This window comes from Anser cygnoides, chromosome 9 (genome assembly GCF_040182565.1).
Source record: "Anser cygnoides isolate HZ-2024a breed goose chromosome 9, Taihu_goose_T2T_genome, whole genome shotgun sequence".
Lineage (NCBI taxonomy): Eukaryota > Metazoa > Chordata > Aves > Anseriformes > Anatidae > Anser > Anser cygnoides.
Window position 1 is genome coordinate 3,703,386 of NC_089881.1, and position 22,947 is coordinate 3,726,332.

Here is a 22,947-nt window from a genome sequence, read left to right on the forward strand (position 1 = left end):
TGGGTTCTAAGGGTTTTCCGGAAGAGCCATGGATATGATCACAATGTATAACTATTGAAGTAGAAAACTAGCCACTACATCTGGGCATTAGTCAGACTTTGGATTTTCAACACTTAAGAGATGCTGTTAATTTTTGGTTGAAATATTATATTTATCCTGGAGCATTTATACTGCTTTTTACCATTTTAAAAATTAACCAAAAGGATGTGGAAGAATTTTTACCTACTTTTGGAACAGAGTATTGAAATATAGCTTTAACAGGACTTTCACCTTTTGAAATCAACAAATAGTAAGTATACATATAGACTCATTCAGCACAAATTTGAAAAGTTACTGGGAAGAGTTAAACGTCTGCAGTCTGTTCAGTAACAATTAACACTACTGGCCAGTCACTACAAGTTCTCCCACTTAAATATACCTCCAAAACCAGGATTAACATGAAATCTTACATCAGGGATTTTACAAGATACACTGCAATGTTATTCCATTTTACTGAATTTAGCTAATTATTCTGCAGCACTTTTTGAAAGTTAACTTTAAGCAAGCTTTGATACTTTGCTTAATTCTTCAGGTATATGATGGAAGTCCTCTCAATCACACTTCTTCTCAGCCGTTAACAACTTCAGGATTTCTAAGAAACATCTCTCGTTCTTGTTGGCTTAGCAGCACTGCAGTTTCTCTCAGAAAAACTAGATGAAAAGCTCATTCAGACTAGGCAGGCAAAGGTACTTTCCCACAATTGCAATGCAAGTTAACAACAACATACTTCAGTGACCACAAAATCAACCTCTTATTTAGGATGACTTCTATGGTTCAAGATCTTTGGCTGAAAATAAACCCTGAGGGCTCAATGTATTTTACTGAAGATGTTCTTAAAGAACTCAAGGCCTATCGCTATCCTCAGTCAAGACACATGTTCCAGGCTTGTTTATTCTTCTCAAAACTAGAGAATACTACCCACTACAGGCTTCATTCAGTTTTCAAAGACACGCACACAAGGGGCGGGGTGGAAGAGGTCATTCTTTAAACTAAGGATGCCTTTGTTTTTCCTCTAAAAACCTGATAGTCATTGTCAATGCATTTGAACTCAAAGTCTTCACATCTGCTTTATTTTCCTGAATGCTCTTCCTAATAATTTTCAGAAAGAAAACTGAAAGTCTAATATCAGCTTCTCCCTATATTCGGTTACTCATCCTCTCACTCTCTCCTACAAAATTTAAAGTTCTGGTAGTGGGCAGAAAACATTCTATGCATACATATAGAAAATAGCTATAGCAACTCCCACTCCAAAAAAAAAAATCATGATTATCAGCATGCGTGTTCCACCTCTCTCTATAAAAGTAGAAAGGAAATCTTGACTGATAAAGCATTCTAAAGGCACAGAAATTAGATATACCTTATTCATAAGGGTAGCCTAGTATCATAAAAACCTAAATCTACTTTTTATACTTATAAAGAGGATACACTGCTCTGAATACTCACCTGTATGACTGTTGAAGTGTGCAAAATTAGCAAAATTTGCTGTTGCAGTTGACTGAGGAGCAGGAGCAGCAAAGATATCTGAGCCAAGGTCACTGAGGAGGTCAAATTGTTTCTTTTCTTGTTGCTGCTGTCCTTGAGATCGAACTACAACAGGAGACTACAAACAACATTTCAATTAGATAAGACAAAAAAAAGACCCTGATATTTTACCAAGTGGCTTTTGCAAAATGCTAGAAGGCTATGCTAAGCATATTTAACTGGTCATTTATTCCTCAAGTTTAAGATGCTGTATATGGCACAGACCCTCCTCTTACAGTAGGAGGAAGATACTCTATTTTATGATACTGTGACAGCATTTAAGGAAATGCCACTGCAGGCTTTCGGATTAAAATGACCTAGAAGAAAAAAGTAGCAGCATATAAACAAGCAACTTCAAAATTATGCATGTAAAATATTGTACTAACACAAGCAATAAAGCTGTTTTACACGTTGGATAATAGTTATTCACTGCATTCTGAAGTCTCTAAAATTCAGTACAGGGAAAATAAAGAGTTTCATAAGAAGGCTGCAAGATGCAAATTTCTACTGTGAAAGGTCCACTCCAGAGTCGACAGCTCTTCATCTGTCATTAGGTACTCACTTGGCTAGGTGTGCCCTTGTTTAAGTGCAGTGCAGGTGCAGCTTCTCCCAGGAGAGATTTGAGGGGCTTCACCTCAGGTGTGCTGCTTGTACTACTAGCAGAAGACCCCGATATGGATGCGTGGACTGACGCCACCACCTTTGCTTGCTCTGGAGGAACATACCTACATTCAAAAGAGCAATTGTTTTTTTATAAGTTTAGCATGAAAAGCTCTGCCCAACACATACAAGGCTGAAGCATGGATACTGGTAGATCTCAGCTTTGCTATTTTAACCACTAGGCCTGCAATAAATTATCACTACTTTAGTTTGCACAAATACCTAGGATTTAAATGACAGATTTTTAAATGAACTACAATGCTTTTTTAATACAAACCACCCATTGTCTTCTACATCCTAATAAAAACCTGCAGGACTCATACTTCACATTGCTACTGAAACAGAAATGGCTTAAGGTGATGTCATCAATGTGTCTTCTCTGCTTCCTGCAGGAACTATGAATGAAGTCCAAAAATCATTTTTACCTTAGAGAGCCATGCAATCTAGTCCAAAGAGCATACAAAAAGGAAAGCACACTCCAGAACAAGGATAACATCAGTCACTCTTTCCTTCTGGTCAGAAGCAAACTTTATGAATTGTAAAGCTGTCTTACCATCTTTTCTTCTCATATTTTTCCTGTAGAAATTCCTTTACTTTCTGTGGATCTCTGAAGTCTGGAATTGCTGATGATCTATCATCAAATAGGCCTAGCCAAATCTGTTTGCATACCTTGTATAAAAAAAGGACTGATTAATCACAGAAAATATCTTAATTCAAAACCTATTCAAGTTTATAATTGCTAATATATCAAAGGATTAAGAAGTGCATGGGTGCAAATATATTCTTCCAGACTTAGCTTCTGTAACAACTGACTGGTGCAGCATGTACTGGTCTAAATACTTGAAGCTGAGAGACCATCTGTCACTGCAGTGCAAGTGAATCCTAACATCCATTCACTGGAAAACACTGCTTTTCCAAAATATTTGCAATATGCATTCATGAAGCGCCAAAGCACCCAATTGTTACTTGTGATGATCTTCAGGACACTTCTCCTTCACCTGATGCATACAAACTATTAACTGCACTTCATGGTTTAACCTGCATTGGCAGAGTCCATATGCCACATCATTAAGTACCAGATGCAAGCCTTAAACTATTTTAATTTTAGTATTTACAATCACTATTTGGATATAGACACTCTTTTTAAACAGTCTTACTATGATGCTGTCTCTGAACTTTAGCGATCATTTTGGTATCATATACTTTTAATTTTAGCGAGGGTATGAGAGAAGAGGGAAAAGAACTACTCTCACTCTGCTTTCATTTTCTCATCGCAATTGTGAGTCAGCAAAAGTTGAACCAATTGCAAAACCCTTAGTATCTTCAGCTTCAACTCCCAGCCAAAACGAGAGGAAAAGTGACTGTTCTGAAAATCAAACAAGACACAAGAGTTCTAACACTGTTAAAATGAGGCTTTCCTTAAGCACTTCAGAGCACTCCATGCCTAACCTGAATATGCATCCAAACAATACACCAAACATTAGCTATCCTCTAAAAACAGACTCTGCCATTTTAAAACAGGTTTCCTCCAGAGAATCAGAGTCAAAAAGGTTCTGGTTTTATGATGTTTGTGCTTTCTTCCCACAACCTTTCTGAAATGGTTCTGACCATCCCGCTCATAAGCCTCCTACAAGTGTTCTCTTCTACAGTATCAGGTTTTCAGCATTGTCTCCCATGACCTTCAGAGGAAGCACATGCTCTGACAGGCCTATGCATAAACTGATTGCCCTGAAAGTTGGCAAATTATGGTAGCAGCTGTGATACTTAAACTACATCACCTTCCCAAGACAGGCACTAACTCTGGGAGTGGACAATGCGGGGGGGGGGGGGGGGGGGGAACAAATAAATCTTTCTGTAGCCAGCTAATTTGTAGCAATCTATCTTCAAACACAGTAGTCAAATTGCACGGATCTTAGCTGTCATTTCAAAGATTTCTTAGGATTATACAGATTGGACAGACAGTGTAAGTATTTTTTATCCTTTGCATCTTGGTTTTATTTAGCCTGCTTGTATATATCTCACACTCCATAGTCTCATTGTTTACTGGACAGAGACAAACAATGGAAAACATCTAGCAATCAAAGTACAGCTCTAAATTACTTAAATACTCATCTAAAAAAATAACATTAGTAATTGAGGAGTTTAATTGAAGTACAAACTATACAGCATTTGTTCAGCAGCTATGCTCCACAAAAGGGTTAACTTTCATACACTGACTGGAGTTTGCAAAGTTAAACAGTCATAATTTGCTGTCTGTTAGTGGGCAGAACGAAATTGAAAGTAATTGTTTAATACTTCTTCATGTGAAGAAGTTGCAAGCTACAGACAGTCAAGAAGTCATATGCCTGTCCTAAACTATTTTAAATGAACAATAACAATCCTTCACTCTATCAACCATAAGCCCTACCTTACCGACGAGGTGTATAAAGTCACAACATTCATGGGATGCTCTGATGCGGGAAAGCAGTAGAATTTCTGTACACAGGTTTGTAAGTGTAACTGTACCAACTAGCAGTCAGATGATTGCTAGGAGCAGAAAAGCCTTGTTTATGGCTAAATACAGAATATCTGTTAGCAGGAGTTGGTATCTGAATTTACACAGCTGTGCCTGCCCTCCCCCCCCACTGTAATATTGAGAGGAACATCAGGAAACACTGATGGAAAGGAAGAGCTGTACCTAATTTTGGACAAGCCCCAGCTTCATCCTGCACCCAGCAGAAAAACACCCAGGGCTGAACAGTGATGATCAGTTTACATCCAGCCTAAAATAAGCTAGTGAGAGAGAGAGAGAGGTCCTATTCCCTACCCATTTCAGGCCATCAAATTCCTCCCCCTTCTTGTATCACCCAAGTCAGATCAAAGAAACTTACCACAACTACCACGTCACTGGTAGCACTGAAACCCACCCCGAGACCAACTCGGTCAAACCACAACCCACTTCTTCACCTTTCTCCCTGTCTTCTGCTTCACCTTCACCCTGAAGTACCTAAGCATTCAGAGGGTGGGCAAGAGAAGAAACAAAAAACCAAACTCCACCTCAGTAAGTCTCAAGCCCTTCTGGCAATTTCTAGGAGAAACCAGAAAGTGAGATGTTGTGTAACTTGAGGTCACTACCAGCTATAGAGCTAGAGTAGGTGTCAGCTCTGTGAGTATGCAAACAGGTAATAAGGAGGACTGTACTGCCCAAATCCATTGTTTTAAAATGACACTTGATGCAAGCATCTTAAACGTGTGGGTTCTTGCATATTTAGCCTTCAGAAAGGAAGCTTCCAAAAACATTTCCTGGAGCAACTCCTTTCTTCTAAATAGCTAAACACAAAAGCACTAACTGAAATGTGTCTTAAGTCACTATAATAGCTTATTTAAACCTGACAGGCATTCTTTGTTGGTTCTGTTACTGGAAGCAGAGAGAAAAGCATTACTAATGAGCATGGGTGAAACTGCAAGATGCAGCCACCAGGCAGCAGAACCCACACTTAGCCTCACTATCTTCAGCAAGCAGTGCTCACTTTAATAAGCAGCTTGACAGCAGTAGCCATACAAATACTGTCTAAAACATTTATTTTTGCACACCAGAGATGCAAGTTACATTTCATACAAGTTCCTTTACATAAAGCATTCATAGAAGAGTAAATGTAATTTCTTAGAAGTCTTATAAAGAAAACGTTCTTTAGAAAGCCAAGTTTTAGAAAGCTTTATCATCACCCAAGGAACTAATAAAAGGCACACTTTTGTCTATTTCTGTATGAAGTACCACCCAATGCTTTGAACATCAGCAGCCGTTCCAAGCAAGCATTCAGAACACAATAAAGGCCTCTTGTCTTTACTTGCTTGCTGGTGACCTGTACGCTCTTTCTGGCTATACTTTTGTTACTATCATCTGACTTGACAGGGATCCACAATAATGCATTGATTATGCTTCAAGTGAGCCCTAATACACAATATTCAGCTATCTACAAAAAAAAGCAAATGGCAGCATGCTATGCAGTATTATAGGATGAAATCAAAATTGGAAATTAAAATACAAGGAAATATTGTGGTCAGCATGCTCATTGTATAGGTGTATTTTGAAATAGTGACTTCTTATTTTAAGATTATAGAAAGATAGCTAACAGTACTAGGTAGATAGCTAACATAATAGCTAGATAACTAGGTAATAGACAGCTAACTAGATGCTTACAGGTGGTGCAAAGTAAGAAATGTGCATATTTTTACTGACCAGATCATGACACTATTTCAAAGATATTTAAAAGACAGTCTTACAAGAAAGATCAAGGAACTGCCTTTTTTTTTTTTAATGCCACACAACTTACTGTTAAATTATGGTAGGGAACGATCATTCAGCATCTACATCTTTGGTACCCTAGTTACTTCCCACTAATCACAGCTTTTAAATCCACTACCTGAACGTGACAGTACCTGAGATAACAAAAGATTAATTGTAAAAAAAAAAAAGTCCAGTGGAAAAGCAGAAAATCAGATCAGCAACTTCAGTTGACATTACTTCAGTGTGAGCTTCAGTTCTTTGCTCTATCTGGCCTGACAGCTGCATGGTCAAGGCACCTGAACAAATCAGCACACAGCCATTCCCAGCAGGTGCTGACTCATGCCCAGGCATTATCTCCAAGACATGGAACAAAAGTACAAAGAGCTGGTAAAGGGCACATAAATCTGCACAAAGACGAGCTTTAGGAGACCAGATGCTCTATCAGTCACGACGTTTTCTTAGCTTTTAAATATAAACTTAGTACAAGAGAAAAACAACAAAGTAACTATAAAAAGAAACAAAAATTACATGCTTTGAGAAATTTGCATTTGATATTCCAAAAAGCATGTATTTTAGAATACCTACTTCATACATTAACCAGACTTGCAGGGCTGATTAACAAAATGCTCCTGCCCAGGTTTCATGATGGTACTTCCATAACTCCATTATAACAGAATTACTTACTCCTTTGCTTTTATGGATAGTACATAAAGAAGCACCTGAATTCATCACAAAGTTGCACAACTTTACTATAAAGGTACCACGCCTAAAAATTCTACGGCTCTCTGAAATCCTTCTCCTTTACCCCATCTCCTTGGGCACACTGGTTCAGCCATTTAATATTAATATTATTCTTTTCACAACAGCACCACAAGTAAGCCTCTGCTCAAAAGCTCTGTTCATGCACCGAATGCCTGACTATACTCCTCCTTTTGATAACTAAAACTCTATTAAACAAAATGCTCTGCTTAGAGAAGAGCCTGGCCAGTTGGAGCCAAGAGTAAACATTCACGTTACATGGGAGCCCCTAGAAACAGTGGAACATATCCAACAATCCATAATCATTGTCCACTGTCCCTGAAAAGTATAATTAGTCCATGTCCCACTGGTTCACCAATGCAGTAAATAAAAAAGACAGCATTGAAGTCACAATGATTAAGCGTATGCAATATTTGAAAGTCTACTTTTGTTGAAGGGTTGACAGAAGCAAGACTGAAGTTTTGCTTGCCTCCACCATACCTCAGTGAATATCACGGGAGCTGCAAAATAAGATACAGCAAAGACAAGCAAATATCACGTGACAATAATAAGTAGAAATCAAGATTCAGAATAGCTATCCTCATGAAATGTAAGAGTTCAGGAGGACTCTCTTCCAACTGGTTTGGGAAGAACAGCATCTGTTCTCTGCCAACAAGCTTCAAACCTGCAAGGAATGTCATTAGACATTTGGCAACTAGGTACTGGGAAGTTCAGAATTAGATCAGTAAGTACAGCATGCAGCAATGAGGGAAACAGAATCACAACCAGCTTCAACCTACTCACCCTGACCTAGTTAAAAACCCAGGAGGTATTAAGGAAGAGACTGTGAGTTGCCATAACTTAAATTTATGATGGAAAGGAAAAAGTGGGCCAAGTGCATGCAGTATGTTACGATAAAGTTTTCACCTATATTTCTCTTCATACCATTGGTTACTCTGAGTCTATACTTCAGGAAAAACTCCCAAAATAACTGTATTTACCTACCATGATTTCCATAAACATTTAAGTTTGCAGTCCTACGGTCTGAGCAATCACCTGTTTTCAGCTTTGGCACAGAGGACTACAGAACTCATCCTATTCATTGTGCAGAACTCAGCCTATTCATTTGTTGACCAAACAAAGTTGACCAGAAAAGCTTCTGGTTTAAAAACTATCCTCCTAGCTGGATTCCATACTTACAGGAGTTCCAGAAGGGCTCAAAGGCTAAGAGGAATACGAATTTACCTGTCTGTAGGTTTACTGTTGTTGTATTTGGTGGTAGGGTTATAGACTTGTGAGGTGGGGAGGGAAAGGCACACTAAAAACTACTAGTAAAGAAAAAACAGCACTATCCATCTCATTTTGCAGAAAGCCTGAGAGAATCTGAGAGTTCAGTTACTTCTGTTCTGGTGCCATGTATTTCAACCACCAAACCCTTCACCATGTCATAACTACTTCACTGATACAGATCTCCAGTGTGTGGGAAGGCGGATATGGGAGAGACAAAAGGCCTTCTGCTTACACAACGCATTGAGCTACCACACTTCAGAAACTCCTGTTAGCATAGTTGTGCTAGTTAGGAATAACACAGATTCAGCTGGGCCAGTAAAACTAAGCTTTTAGTCCTGCAGTACCCTTCTCTTCTATGCTGTGAAGGTAGCATAACAAGGCAACTCTGACAGAGCAAGTACCTCTGCTAGTAGAAGCTGTCCTTCAACTAGAAAAAGCACAGTGTGAGACCTACAATAACAGAGCACTTCTAGTTTAGATCCAGACACTGCACAGGAAGATTACAAATGTCAGTCTGGTTTAAATAGCTCTAATGAGATATTACCTCTCAGGAGCCCAGTAAATGTCAAATTAGCTTTCTCCCTCCCCCCAAGAAGATATCCTCAGTTATGCACCAACTGTAATGCTGACAGTGCAAAGAACTACAGATTACTACACACCAAAACTATGTTCCAAAACATAACACTCACCACAGGAAGAAAGATTTGGAAACAGTTCCCTTCTGTAAGCAAGTTCGAGCTTTGTTTAGTAGTTCAGCACTTCTGATGTCAATATTATTCATTAATCTCTGTAGGTTTAAGGAATTTTATACTGCCAGGATACTGATTTCAAAGCCAGTTTGGGTCCAGCTGCTTTCATAAGCAGAGTCCAAGCTGGCAAATCCTGCTAACGACATCGCTCCATACACAATCAGCTCACATCTCTTTCTAGCGTATTAACAGAACCAGGGATGTACTACAAGGACACCTGACTGCACAGCTCCTGCTGTCAGGACTCATCAGCTCCAGCTTCGTACTATTCTTTCCACTCCCAGGTTTCTAGGCCACTTTCCGTAGCGAAGGAGATTCCAGGAAAACATTCCGGTTGGGCCAAACACCAGCTCTGAACCAGTCCCACGCTGCTACTAGGTCAGGAGTTGTAAATCTTCAGCAATCTAGAGTGCAGGAACCCAGTAAGAAACACTTGCACAGGTGGTGCGGTTTAAGCTGGGAAGCAGGTAGGCAGCACACAGCCATTCCCTCACTGCCCTCCAGGGGACAGGGAACACACTTCGGGGAAAAAAACAGCAAAACTTGTGGGTTGAGGTAAAGACAGTTTAATAGGAAAGAAAAGGGAATGGGGAAAAAAAGAAATATACAAAACAAGTCATATACAACTGATGCTCAGCCGGTCCCCAAGCAGCAGCAGCCCCCGGCCAGCTCCCCCAGCCTTATTACTGAGCCCGATGTCATACGGCATGACACCTCCCTTTGGCCCATTTGGGTCGGCTGTCCTGGCTGTGTCCCTCTCAGCTCTTTGTGCATCCCCCCAGCCTCCTCGCTGGCAGGGCACTGTGAGAGGCTGCAAGGCCTTGACTTTGGATAAGCACTGCTCTGCAACAACGAACACATCTGTGTGTTATCAGCATTGTTCTCATCCTAAACCCAAAACACAGCACTGTACAGCAAAGTAACTCTATCCCAGCTGAAACCAGGACAACAGGTGCTATCAAGAGTCAGGAGGGTTGGCACTAAAACCCATTGAAGCACTCTTAAACTAATCCCAAGCAGCTAAGCATGAAGAGATCTCCATTCTTGCTGCAAAAGCAAGCTAACCCCAATACCAGCAAAACCAGAGTCTAGATGTCTGTTTACACCTGCAGATGACTAAGCAGCACCAAAACATAGACCTTTCCAAACACAGTACAAAGGTTTTAATCTGAAGTTGAAGTGAAAACTCAAAGAAGTCACCTGTGCTAAAAAGACATTCCTTGCAGATACACACACAGGGAAGGAAGTGGCACCTCCCGTCTGAAGAGAAGCTGCTCTGAACGGCCTCTTCCCAAAGTAATCCCTTTGTGGAGGCCTTCTAGTAAGTAAAGGTTTTAGCCATGTGTGCCAGGAAAGCTGGCAATTTGTGACAACTGGGGAAAAGTTACTATTTCAGAAATTAAGAAAGTGTTACCAGTTAATTTTTAAGGGAACTTCAGCCTCACACAATACATTGACCTTACAAAAAACTCCCTGATGGACAGTGGAAAAACTACTTCCTCCAAGAACTCACCACCTTACTGCCTACCTTACCTCAGGGAAGGTAGGTTTAACATGCTTTCTTGCTATTCTCCTTTCTATTGAGAACAAATTCCCTGCAGTACACCACAAACTACCAATCCAGAAGCAGGAAAAAGCTTACCACAGAGGTACCAGCCACATTGGAGAATGACTAGGTGGACAAAGTGGAAATGAAGTATTTTAACACACCACAGAAAAACAGAAGGTAAAAATACCAAATTGGAAAAAAAACTTTTCAAATGGCACAGAACTAAACAACTGAACATTACAACAGCATCTAGTTGCTGTACTTTGTTTCACATTGATCTCTAAAATGGTCAGGTCAGGTCCCTGGTCTGGTCCACTTCAGGCTGAACAAATTAATACCAGAAAGTTTCGTTGCTTATCATATACACAACAGACATCTATGCTGAAGAGCAAACTAGACAAAGTTTTTTGTAAGGAGAGATGAACTTCATCTACCCAATACTTTATCTTATCTGCAGGGGAGTATTCCAAAGTCCAATACCAACAAAAGAAAGCTACTATTTAACTACAGCAACATACAGCATGGCAAAGTGAAATTGTGTTTTTAATTAGGTTTTAAACTTCTAATGCTGTTTAAAATAGTATCACTCCAATATCTGAACACCCGTTAAGCCTATCACCTGCAAGTACAGAAGCACATCTTATTTATGAGGTAGCTTATTTAAATCATTGCCATACTTTTGTTAATGAGAGTAATAAGTACTACAACAAACACAAAAGACCTCCACTTTCGAAGCATATTATACCATTACAGATATCCGTTAAGTGTTTTTATGTTGATAATTATATATAAACTAAACAAGTATGATTGAAGGGTGGTCAGGTCTATTATAAGGACAACTACCCTGAGTAGTGATCACTTAAGACCTCAGATCAGAGAAAAAAATGGTTACGTCCTGTAGCCATTGCAGATTCCGGAAATAAATCAAAACAGATGCAGGTGCATATATATACACACACACACCTCTGCATATACACATATGCATTTTCATGTTTTCCTATACACTTGTGAAATAAAGCAATGTTGGAGTTTACAGTCAAATCTTACGGGAAGAGATTCTTACATAAGGCATCTAAACCCACAAAAGATTCTTTATGACTCCCCTTATGCAAAGCATCAATAACATACTCTATCATATACAATGTTGCACAGCTTTACCATGCCAAAGAAATTTCAATAAACACTAGTCAATACCACTGACAAAAATTTGTAGTGTCTGGAAAAGTTTTGACCTTGTTCCAGCTTTGTCTAGAATAATCGTCCACTAACAGTCATTTCAACAAATAACACATTTGCTAGGACAGAAAAAGAAGCTGCTATTTCTATTTTCATTCTTAAAGCAGGCAGTTACAAACAGGGCTAAGTTTAAGAAAGTTAAGTATCAGCATTTTAACTAAGGATGGGCTTTACCCCCACAAAGCTTCAAAACAACTTGTTAATAAGATACTCCACAGCCTACAATCAATAATTCTACTAACCAAAACACAGATCCAATCAAAAATAAAAACGAACCTTTTCTATATTTGGATTAGAAGAAAGAGTTGCCTCCAATAATTTTCATATACTGTAACTTCATGTTACAGCACATTAAAAGACAAACTTCTTCCTCAAATTGAAGACATTAGTAGCCACAACCAGGGTTTACACGCTCCACACATCTCCACAGAGGCAACTCAACATTCACCTCAGATTTAGTTTTCATCTATTACAAAGAAAAAGAGCAGTACACTGGAACTTCCTCTCTTCAAAGCTGCCCAAGCCACTCTAAACATACAGTTGCCTCTTATCTAATCCTTAGAGGAAAAAGGATTTCTTCCTTTCCTTCCTCTCTTTAAGGACCTTCAAAATATTGATATATTTTCATTAAAGAATCAGGCTGTTGAAACTGCTGGAAGACTGACACCTACTCAATAGAAATACAGCTACAGGCAACAAAATTATTTTCGTTACCATTGACTCTTTCAGGAAATACTGCTGCACTCAGCCTAAAGGCCTAGGCTTCCAGAGGAAAAGTAGAGTTGGATGCATACTGCCTTATGCAAAAGGCAAAGAAAACCCCATTCAGAAGCACTGATCATGTGAACCTAGGTTGTCTGTGCTGGGCAATAACACACAATATTGATCAGCTACCTAAGTGAAACGAGCTTTTTTTTTTTTTTTTAGAAAAAGATACCCCATCCAGTGAACTTGGCTTCAAAAGACTCTTGTCTACCTTTTGCTTCAAAAAAAGCTCAAGCTTTAAGTACTAAAGTTGAATATTTAAAAAGTGTCCATCACTTGGTACTCTGTAATGAATACTTACTTCATTTCCATGTTTCTGCAGAAATTCTATTTCCTGTTGTGTGAAAGTAGTCATTGAAATTGACTTCACTCTGTGGGGAGGATTCAAGCCCCGTCTAAAAGAAGAAGCAAGTAGTATTTAGTCAGTATTCAGGAAGTCTGTTATCACACAATCACTTTTAACATAACGAAAAGTCAGCCTACCCCAAAATAGCATTCAGAAAGCAAAAATCTAATAATGGAATTTCAGAGGAGATCAGTGTTTGCACATGCTAACTGCCCCTTTTTATGCAGCTTTATGAACACATTAGACTTTGACTTTTTTGAAATCTTAACCTGCTTCCCCAAACTTGTTCAGCTTTTCTTCTTTCATCTCTCAGTCTTGGGCTCCTTCAACAGTTTTTCTTTCCCCCCAGCTCTTCTCTTGGTTCAACCTACTCCTACTAGTACTTCTACTTAGCCACTACATTTCTGCCAACTAACCTCCCCAGCTCAGACTCTTTTCCTCCCACTTTAACCTTTGCTTCCTGTCTCCTCTCAGCATTTTTTTCTAGTTTATTTTTTGCTGCTCTGCCACAGGTCTGTTGTCTTCCTCCTCCTGAACACTACACAAGTAACAGCAACTGAAGAAAAAAGCTGCCATTTTTACTGTGCTCTCAAACAAGAACAAACATTATTAGTGCAATAGCTCAAAATTCAGTGGCTCTGCCTTAAGCAGAAACTGGCACCATCCTCACATTCACAGACTGCTGCAGCAGGACTAGTAGCAAGTCAAGTCAATTTTGTTGCCAAAGCCTAGTATTGTCAAACCCAGTTCAGTCAAAAGCTACAAGCATAGAGAAAAACCTTGTGAGTACAACTGTGCGAGTATAAGACAAGGAAAAAGCTTTTTCTTCTCAAGCTTTAAGTACATGCTAGCTACTGCTTTTGCCTGCAAATACTTGCGATTGAAATCACACCGTGTTTTTGCTCAGTGGCAACAAGGACATTACATCCCACATGCACCAAACAGCGGAGACACTAACTTAGGTAGCACAGCTGTTAGCTTAACAGTCAGGTTCATCAAGTCTTGATTCTTGTCATATCACCTTAAAGAAAAGGTAACTATGAGATTTCAAAGAATGTGTTATGTATGTGAGAAGAAAGTTTCCAGAAGAAAAGCTTGGAAAAACTTTCCAGGAATGTAGTACAGGGCTAGCACACTGCTACCAGATCAGCTGATATGAGTCAGCTTTATTGCTTCTATCTGCTACTTAGCATTAATAATAAATTTGGTTCAGATTGCTGTTAGGAATAGAAATCACTGACAACTAATTTAAGATTTAAGTTTTCTTTAACTTCATGATTATTCCAGGAACACTGTAATGGTTATTCATCAAAACAGTGCATTGCAAATCTGATGTTCCAAGTATTAGAAGATCCTAACCTTTGTACTCAAGTTTTAAAGAGAAATTTTTAGCTCTGAGTTTCTATTTAAGTGTACACAAAAAAAAACACTATTGTGATTTTAGCTTGCAATTTCACCTTGATGCATAAATCCACTGTACCTGTAAGAGGACAACTCTGACCCTGTGTTTACAAAACACCTTTGTTTCCACATGTTCAGTTTAATTAAAGTTGGATACTGATAAGAACAATGAGCAGGACATTTTAGTTCAAGCTTCATATTAAAAGAAACAGATTTAAGACACCCCATTTGAAATACTTGAATAAAAATAATCAATTCATTGTATCTTGCTAAGACATACAATGAACTTAAAAGTACTTTAAATGCAAAAGTCATATGTGAATCTACTGATAGATGAGAATTAGTTTTACAGAATGCTAATTGCTTAAGCAAATTCTTCAAACCTGACTGTCTAAAATTGGACTCCATGGTTTAGTACCTCAGCAAGAAGGCAGAGGAAGTTTTATTAAACTTTGTGAGAGCTTTCAAGCTGGTTTGTCTATTCAGATCAAGCTTCACCAAATGAACTGCTTGTCTTAAGATGTCTAAATTCCACATTAAATTGAAATCAATTTAACTTCTTTTACCAAATTTTAAGCCAAATCCACATTTATTTCACAAATAAACACCACACGAAAATACTGTAGTATTAACTAAAATTTTTGAAGTAAATATTCATTTTAAGATGATGCAAATTTAAAAAAAATCTACAACTTCAACGCAATTACACATCATCACTTCAGAGCTGCTGCTGCTATACAGATGTTTGCAGGTTTTGTTTGGCTTTTTCTTTAAATACACCTTCTTGTCCCACACATGCAGAGGAATAACTACTTTTCACTAAGTCACACCGCAGAATCACATTAAATGACAGCATAGAAACAAAGGTGGTATCCGCTTTATGTTTCACAGAAATATGCTCCTCAAATCACAGAATCGTCTAGGTTGGAAGAGACCTCCAAGATCACCTAGTCCAACCTCTGACCTAACCCTAACAAGTCCTACACTAAACCAGATCACTAAGCTACATCTAAACGCCTCAAAGACCTCCAGGGATGGTGACTCAACCACTTCCCTGGGCAGCCCATTCCAATGCCTAACAACCCTTTCAGTAAAGAAGTTCTTCCTAATATCCAACCTAAACCTCCCCAGCGCAACTTTAGCCCATTCCCCCGCGTCCTGTCACCAGGCACGTGGGAGAATAGACCAATCCCCGCCTCGCTACAGCAAATATATATTTGCTGCAAAATATTATATAACAATCAGTGTCTTGCTTTTACTCCAAATATGAAGTGGTTCTGTCTACCTTAGTCTGGTCAATTTACTCTCCTCATATTAAGGAAGATACCCATAAAAACGTTCATAACTATTTTAAAAGCTAGAGCTATTCACAAACCAATCCACATGTTACTCAGCACAGGCAGGATATCTAAGCTTCCACACGATCTTCTGCTGGGAATTCACATTTACAACAAATATGGATTAAGTGCTATGTTGTACCCATGCTTGCAATTTAAAAGCACTGCACACATTATTTAACCAGGAAAACACATGTACCTACATTGATTTATCAGGGCTCTTAACAGCTTTTTACAGGAGCAAACACACACTGTCAGTTGTGTTAAGCAGCTGCACCAGGCATATTTAAAGCCTTGACTAGAACAGCTTACCCTAACATGAGGCTTCCAATAGTCCTCTCTTGCCAGTGCAAGATATATGGTTTTGAAGTTCAGGTTATAAAATCCCAGATCTGTATAATCTGTATTTACAGATTACATCCATGATGTGTGATTGAGGTGAATTCTCATTTCTTTTCCACTCTCCTGCTAAAGGAGGCAAGTACGCCCCGTCCCTAACGGTCAGATCCCACCACAGAAGCACCAGATGCCTCGCACGATGGCAGAGAGCACGTCACCGTACCAGTGAGCCACTGAAGTAGGAAATCTTGAACCTTAGTGGCCAGAAATGCAAAGCTAACTAGCTAACTATCAAGCTGCATTATTATACGTACAAGTAATTCTTATTAAGATGGCAAGGGGTGGGAGGAAACCTACAAAAAGCCTCCTCTTACACTAAACTGTGTATGAAATCAGACCGGAACAAAGGGTTCAATACAAGAGGCTGTATTGGTCAGCACGGAAATACAACCCAAAGCATATGCATAAACTTTCTTAGATAAATCACTTAGAGCCTACAATCAGAACGGCTTAGAAACAATTTTATGATTTTCAACTAGGATGAGCCACTTTCAAGCACCCGATACTCATGACCTGACTAGAACCTCTCTAATACAGCGCGGTTGTATTTACAAATTAGAGCTCAAAACAGAAAACCTAAGTACTGAAGCTCCTCTTGCTTCACAAATCCTACGATATTTTACCCTTCCTTACGTACAGAAATCATTTGATGACCCAGATGATTCACTAACAACTCATCTACATGCAGAGGAAGCTTACTGGTAGGCAGCCAAGTACAATTATGCTTTACGAGGAATTAAGGACCCCCCTTTTTATATGAAAAAAATTTATCTAACGCTTGCTTCACTGTTCTATGCATTTGACAAGTGCTTTGCACAGTTCTAATGCTCGACAGTATTCCTTGTTTAACAGCAGAAAAAAATTGATTATAAACCTTTAGCAATGACTAAACTCAAACTGACCCTGAACAAATATTTGTAACCCGCAGGGGTGCAGCAGTACCAGTTACTCCTTTCTGTTACCAGGCTCCCGAGGACACCAGGCAGCAGCTGCCACCGCAGCACTTTCCCCAGACCGCAGCCACCCCCGAGCGGCGCTCGGGAAGGTGGCTGAGTCAGACGGCTCCTGCCAGGCTGCGCATCCGGCACGCCATCGCTGCAGCATCCCACACCGAGAGCCCACTCACCAGTACAAGCTTCATACTCAAAATGGGGTATTTCTGGGGGACAGCGCCATGCCCAGCACTTCCAGCTGGGAGAATATCCTCCACTGACTCGGTCCACGCTGCCAGTGACACAGCCCGCCAGCCGGGAAGCTACAGAGACCACAGGCATGGCTCTTCAGGGATACTGTTAAAACACATGCTTTTATGACGGAAACTTCAAGGCTGCTGGCACAAGGTTGTGAAGTCCGATAATTTAAACGTTAAACATTCAAAACACTGTCAGTGAGCATTTGTTACTAACAATTCGGTAGCCAATTATGGTTGAACTTGTGCTTGTTGGTGGAACAGCCGTTTCTGTGTTCATTGCAAACAAACGTCAGCAGAGTTTCAGAGAACACTGGCCAGGGCTGGACACACACAAAGAAAAGCACACACAGTAAGTGCGCTTTGCTGGGTTAGAGGGTCACTCCCATGGGAGGACAGGGGACAGATGGCTACTCACCACCATTAATGTCACCCTGTGTCAGATCCTAACATGACCTCAAGTCTAAGCCAGCACACTCTGACCCTCTAGGAAGCAGGAAGTAACTGAGAGATAGCAAACACCAAGCCAGCAGAGAGCACCTACATCCCCAAGTGCCTGGAAAACAAGTTTAGGAAAGCCAGTGTCACCACATTCATTGTTATTTCTGTGTTATTGTTATTAGCAAAAAGCAGTAATGGCCATTCCTCATACCTGGGGACTTCCCTGGAGACCCTCCACCACCTCACGAGCTCACTTTATATTTTAACAGCCGAAGGCTTACATACACAGTCAAGATTAATTTAATCTATTTCTTGGAAAATAAATCCTTTCTGGACTGCATAGTATTTATTGTGGCATAGACATTTCCTTAGCTTTCCAGCCATGACACTGAAGAAAAAATGAAATATACATGCACATACATATAAGTCAGATCTCTTTTCTGAGCATGTCCCTAAGAAAAAAAAAAGTCCCTGAAAACGATGCCAACACAGACAGCATCACCTTCACTCTAACACCACTTATTTAGACAATTTTAATTTCTGCAGAAATTTTTCTGGGGAAAGGGACAGTAAATCACAGCCATTACACAAAGATTTATTGCTGAGTTTGTTCCTGGTATTGGCCAAACGCACTAATCTGGCTGATACAGAAGTCCCTTAGCCAGGAAAATTTAAAATTTCAACTAGGAATATTATAAGCAGCCAACAGAAGGCCACATCATCTAATAGTTGTAAGAAGTTACATAAAAAAAGCTTTATCATTCCCCACAGTAACAATGTATCCTGAATGTTCTTGGTTGCTCCTTCCTAACACAAGCCTGAAGTGCAACTATCTGAATGGGAAAGCTCCCAGGGGGTTGGAGGGGAAGGGTTGAAGAGGGGTTACTGGGGGGAGGAAGGGGAGAAGGGGAGTCCTGGTTATCACACCAGCAGGTAATACACACGCCTCTTGCCAGGCAATGTTACATCAGAAGTTTGTACACTACAAAATTTGGGGAAGTAAGCTCATAATCAAACAGGATTTTTTTTCATTCAAGAATGTAATCATCCTACTCCTAGTTTTCACGAATTAAGATGACCAGGAGAGGTAAAGAAGGAAGCTGAAAATTAAGTCAAAGAAGCATTAGACTATGACAAAGAGGACATCCCTGTCAGCAGAATACACCGTAGCATCCAAAAACACAGACGACATCACTACTAGCATCATCCTTTGAACCAAAGGACCTCTGTCAAATGGAAAGAACCCTTCTGCCAACCCTGACATCATAAGGAGAAGCCTTCTGACTTGGCACTATTGTAATCCTTGACCTGATGAGACTGCTCCTGCACAGAACTTCTCCCACTTGGGGGAAAAAAACATGACGTGCGTATTTCTACACATCCTACATTCTTGTCCAACACCAAAAGGCAGAATTCGACACAGCTTCCGTGACGTAGCATGCTTTCTTTCCACATAAAGAGAGCTTGAACACAGGGGACAAGCAGAGCCGCTATCCACACCACTATGCATGACCATGCAGGCTCCATTTTGCACAGCTCAGCCTTTGTTCTGGTAAACCCAATCCGTAGGAAAAATCCAAGCCCTTTCATATTATAGGAAACAAGTTAGTTATTCATAACAAAGGAGGTTGACAAGACTCACTTTCAACATTTAAATCAGAAACAGATCATCTTCAAGTCACTAGTTTTTCATCATTTTCAGCAGCATTTGAACAAGCCAGTCAGGCTATTTTGGGAGCAGTTGGGAAAGCGGTGTAATCTAGTCTAGTCTATCTAGTAATAAGGCGTCACTCTCTTTCTATACACAGAATTGTTAGTAGAAATTAATGATGGATCCCAAACGAAGATTTTGGGTTTTAACAGATTGTCCTTACCAGGACAATGAATAAACACCTCGGAAAACCTGCAAAAAACCTACTCAGACATCAAATCTCAAAAGTTTAGAGCTGACTGTACATAGAACAAGGTGCCTATCCAAGATCACATTGATGTTAGCAACCGTTTATTATAACTAACTGAGCACCTTTCTGAAGGAAACTTGTTAATGTATGAATATTAGTCTTGCACTGCACCTTATACTTGAAAGACAGTCTACTTGACCCTAAGAATACTTCCTGTACCAGGCTAGAAAAAAATTAATTGAAACAGGAAGCAGTGCAAGTCATTCACGTAGCATACAAACAAGACAAAGTAATAATAATATTAAAACCCTACAGTAAAACAAGTGTTATGAGGTAGAATGCAAACAGCCATTGAGGACTGCACAGGCAGCAATACTTCCACACATTTACCATAACATGGTTCCTCCACCGTGGAAATCTACATTACGCATTTGGAAATAAGTTGTACAAATGGCTATTCTGACTGAAGTGTTACAAATATCAGTTTCTGGTAGAGATAGGTGAGGTCTACTTCACTAAGTCTCATTATTAAGAAAATATCCCATCACCTATGGTCTAACGCTTTAACCAGTACATGAGATCTTGCATGCACCATTTATGAAAGCATTACTGAGTCAATATGAGAGAAGGAGCCAAATTTTACTTCAGGAGAAAGTTTTTAAGTCCTCTTCAAAGTCATTTACATCAACTTTAAGCATAGATATTTTTTGATATATATAGAAACACTGTTTATTTAGAATAAGAGAGCTATATGCGTTATATTAGAATAACACAAGAAATGTCTCTCAGAAAAAAGCCCTACTTTCTTTAAGCACAGTAGCATCCAAATGATGGCCAACCTAACAGCAAGTGACAGCTGTTCCTTGCTTACTACCTGTTTCATTGCACGTGCATCCTTTACGTTACTGTAAATTGGACTATGGACTTCCGTAGGCCATACATCGTGGCTAACAGATAGGAGAAAAAAAACTCTTGAACCTGTGTTAAACATCTCAGCAACACACATGATATATTTGTCTATTAAGACTAGGACCCCTGCCTGAAAAATAAAGGAGAACATTCTCATATAGCAGTTTTGTCATGCTGTTAGTTTAACCAGTAAGAACATGTGCAACCATTAAATAAGCTCTGTGCAGTAGCTTAAAGTAGTTTCACATGCTAGCACAAATAACAGTTTGCTAACATAGCAAACAATAGCCAGGGCTGGCTGATTAAGTGCCATGTACGTGTCAAAAACGGGAGACTCTTCAGTTCCACAACCTGAATGCATTTTCTGTATTTGCGTCAAGCCTGTTCAGAAGTCTACACAAAGTAGAAGAAAAAAACCAAGTCTAATTAGCTGCCTAGCATAAAAGGCAGCTTGTTCCATGTAAATTCAGCACAGAAGGAACATGGTTGCTTTGTTTCGAACCTCATTGTAATTAGCAACTTTGTTCTAAAAGAGCAGACTACTTAGAAGACCTGTGTGGGGTAGGGTACATAGTCAGTCCTTCTTAGTAAGGGACAGAAATTAGTTCAGGCTCTTGTGTGCGTTTTATGAACTAAAACCTTTACAAACAATTGGGATCCTTTGACACACTACTTATTACTTGGGCCACTTCTTTGACTCTGCTCCATTCCACACACACAATGCCACAGAAACACCAGCAAGCAAACAGACTTAGCTAAGCGAGCAGTAACACTGAAGACAGTATGCTTTTACTCCAATTACTTATACACAACCAGTATCCTACAGATATAAACTGAAATCCTGACCTGACTGATCCCAACTGCTCTTGTTTCATACATGCTCCTCAGAGGAGGAAGGGTGGAAAAGGGAGGAGTGGGGGGAGGCCCATGCAGGAATGAGGAACAGGAAAAATGCAATCTGCTTTATCAGAGCCAATCCCTTTCTAAGGTTCATATATAAAGTTTGTATGAAGCAAGAGTAAGACTTAAAAAAAAAAAAATCCACTACTTCTTCCTGATCATGTTAAACTGCTAAGCCTGGAGATTATCCTTTTAGCTGGAGCATAAAGAGTTGTCTTACAAACTTGTGGCAGGCATAATTTCATACATGAAAGGCTAGACCCGGGATTCAGCATCCAAGGGAGATCCCTCAACACCACCACTCGGTGCTCCCGACGGGGTTAACCCCCAGACCCTAACACTGCCACGAAGCCGACCGCTGGGCCACGCGTCCCCTCTCTTCCCATAAGTATCCCCCCAAAAATATTTAACCACACCTTCAGCGCCTTCCACCAGGCTGTCCTCGCTGCCGTCCCCCTCCCAGGCCCTCCGGGTCGAAGCCGGGCGGCCCCCGGGGGCAAAGCAGGGCCGGTGCGGCCCCAGCTCGCCCGCCCGCCGCCCCCCGAGCCCTCCGCCGCCCCCCTCACTCACAGGATGCCGGAGCAGGAGGTGCACACGAAGCTGCCCACCGTCATGTCGGTGTAGGTGGGGCCGCGCTGGTCGCAGTCGAAGCACTTGCGGTTGGGCGGCAGGCTGCTCATCTCCCGCAGCAGCTTCAGGTGCTTCTCCTCCTGCTTCCGCTTGGCGCTGGCGGCCATGGCCCCGCCGGCCAGGGGACGGCCCGGCACGGCGCCGGGACCCGCTCACACCCCGACGGCGCCGGCGCTCCGGGGCCCGGCCGGCGGGAGAAAGGGACCGGGGCGGGCAGAAGGGGGAGAAGGAAGAGGAGGAAGGGGCGGGCAGGGCAGCCGATGAGGGAGCGCAGCCCGGTGGGAGGGGAGGGCAGGGAGGGATGGAGGGGAGGGGAAGGGGGGAAGGGAACGGCGGCGCGGAGGAGGCCGGCGGCGGCGGCACCAGGCCCGGGGCGGCTGAATGACGAGCACGGGCGGAACCTGCGCGACACCTTTATGAGATCAGAGAAGGAGATGGCGGCGGAGCGGCGGAGCCGAGCGCGCTCGCCGGAGGCAGCGCCCTCTGCCGCCCGGGAGGACGCATCCTCTCCCTCCCTCCCTCCGCCCGCCCGCCGAGGAGGGGAGGAGGCGCTCCCGCAGCTACCGGGGCTGCGTGAGCCGTGGTGGGAGAGCGGACAGGGAAGCTCCATAGCGAGCCTCGGTGCAAAAAGCTCCGCGAAATGGAGGCTTCGCCCTCCGCACCGCCTTCGCCCCGCGCCC

The 22,947-nt window shown here is 41.1% G+C and overlaps 1 protein-coding gene across 9 annotated transcripts in view; it reads right to left on the reverse strand.

Annotated features, from left to right (window-relative positions):
* The window catches only part of AGFG1 (ArfGAP with FG repeats 1), a 36,718-nt gene extending 14,012 nt beyond the window's left edge, over window positions 1–22,706 (reverse strand). For 2 of the 9 annotated variants that reach the window (XM_048063178.2, XM_048063177.2), the window contains exons 1-5: window positions 22,208–22,705; window positions 13,116–13,209; window positions 2,774–2,889; window positions 2,123–2,285; window positions 1,483–1,639 (exon numbers count right to left, since the gene is read on the reverse strand). In XM_048063178.2, coding sequence (XP_047919135.2) covers window positions 1,483–1,639; window positions 2,123–2,285; window positions 2,774–2,889; window positions 13,116–13,209; window positions 22,208–22,374 — 697 coding nt within the window. In that variant the 5' untranslated portion in view covers window positions 22,375–22,705. Of the gene's footprint in view, window positions 1–1,482; window positions 1,640–2,122; window positions 2,286–2,773; window positions 2,890–13,115; window positions 13,210–22,207 lie in introns of all 9 variants that reach the window. The other 7 variants (XM_048063185.2, XM_048063181.2, XM_048063182.2 and 4 more) reach the window with 5 other exon arrangements.
* Between the last annotated feature and the right edge of the window lie 241 nt (window positions 22,707–22,947).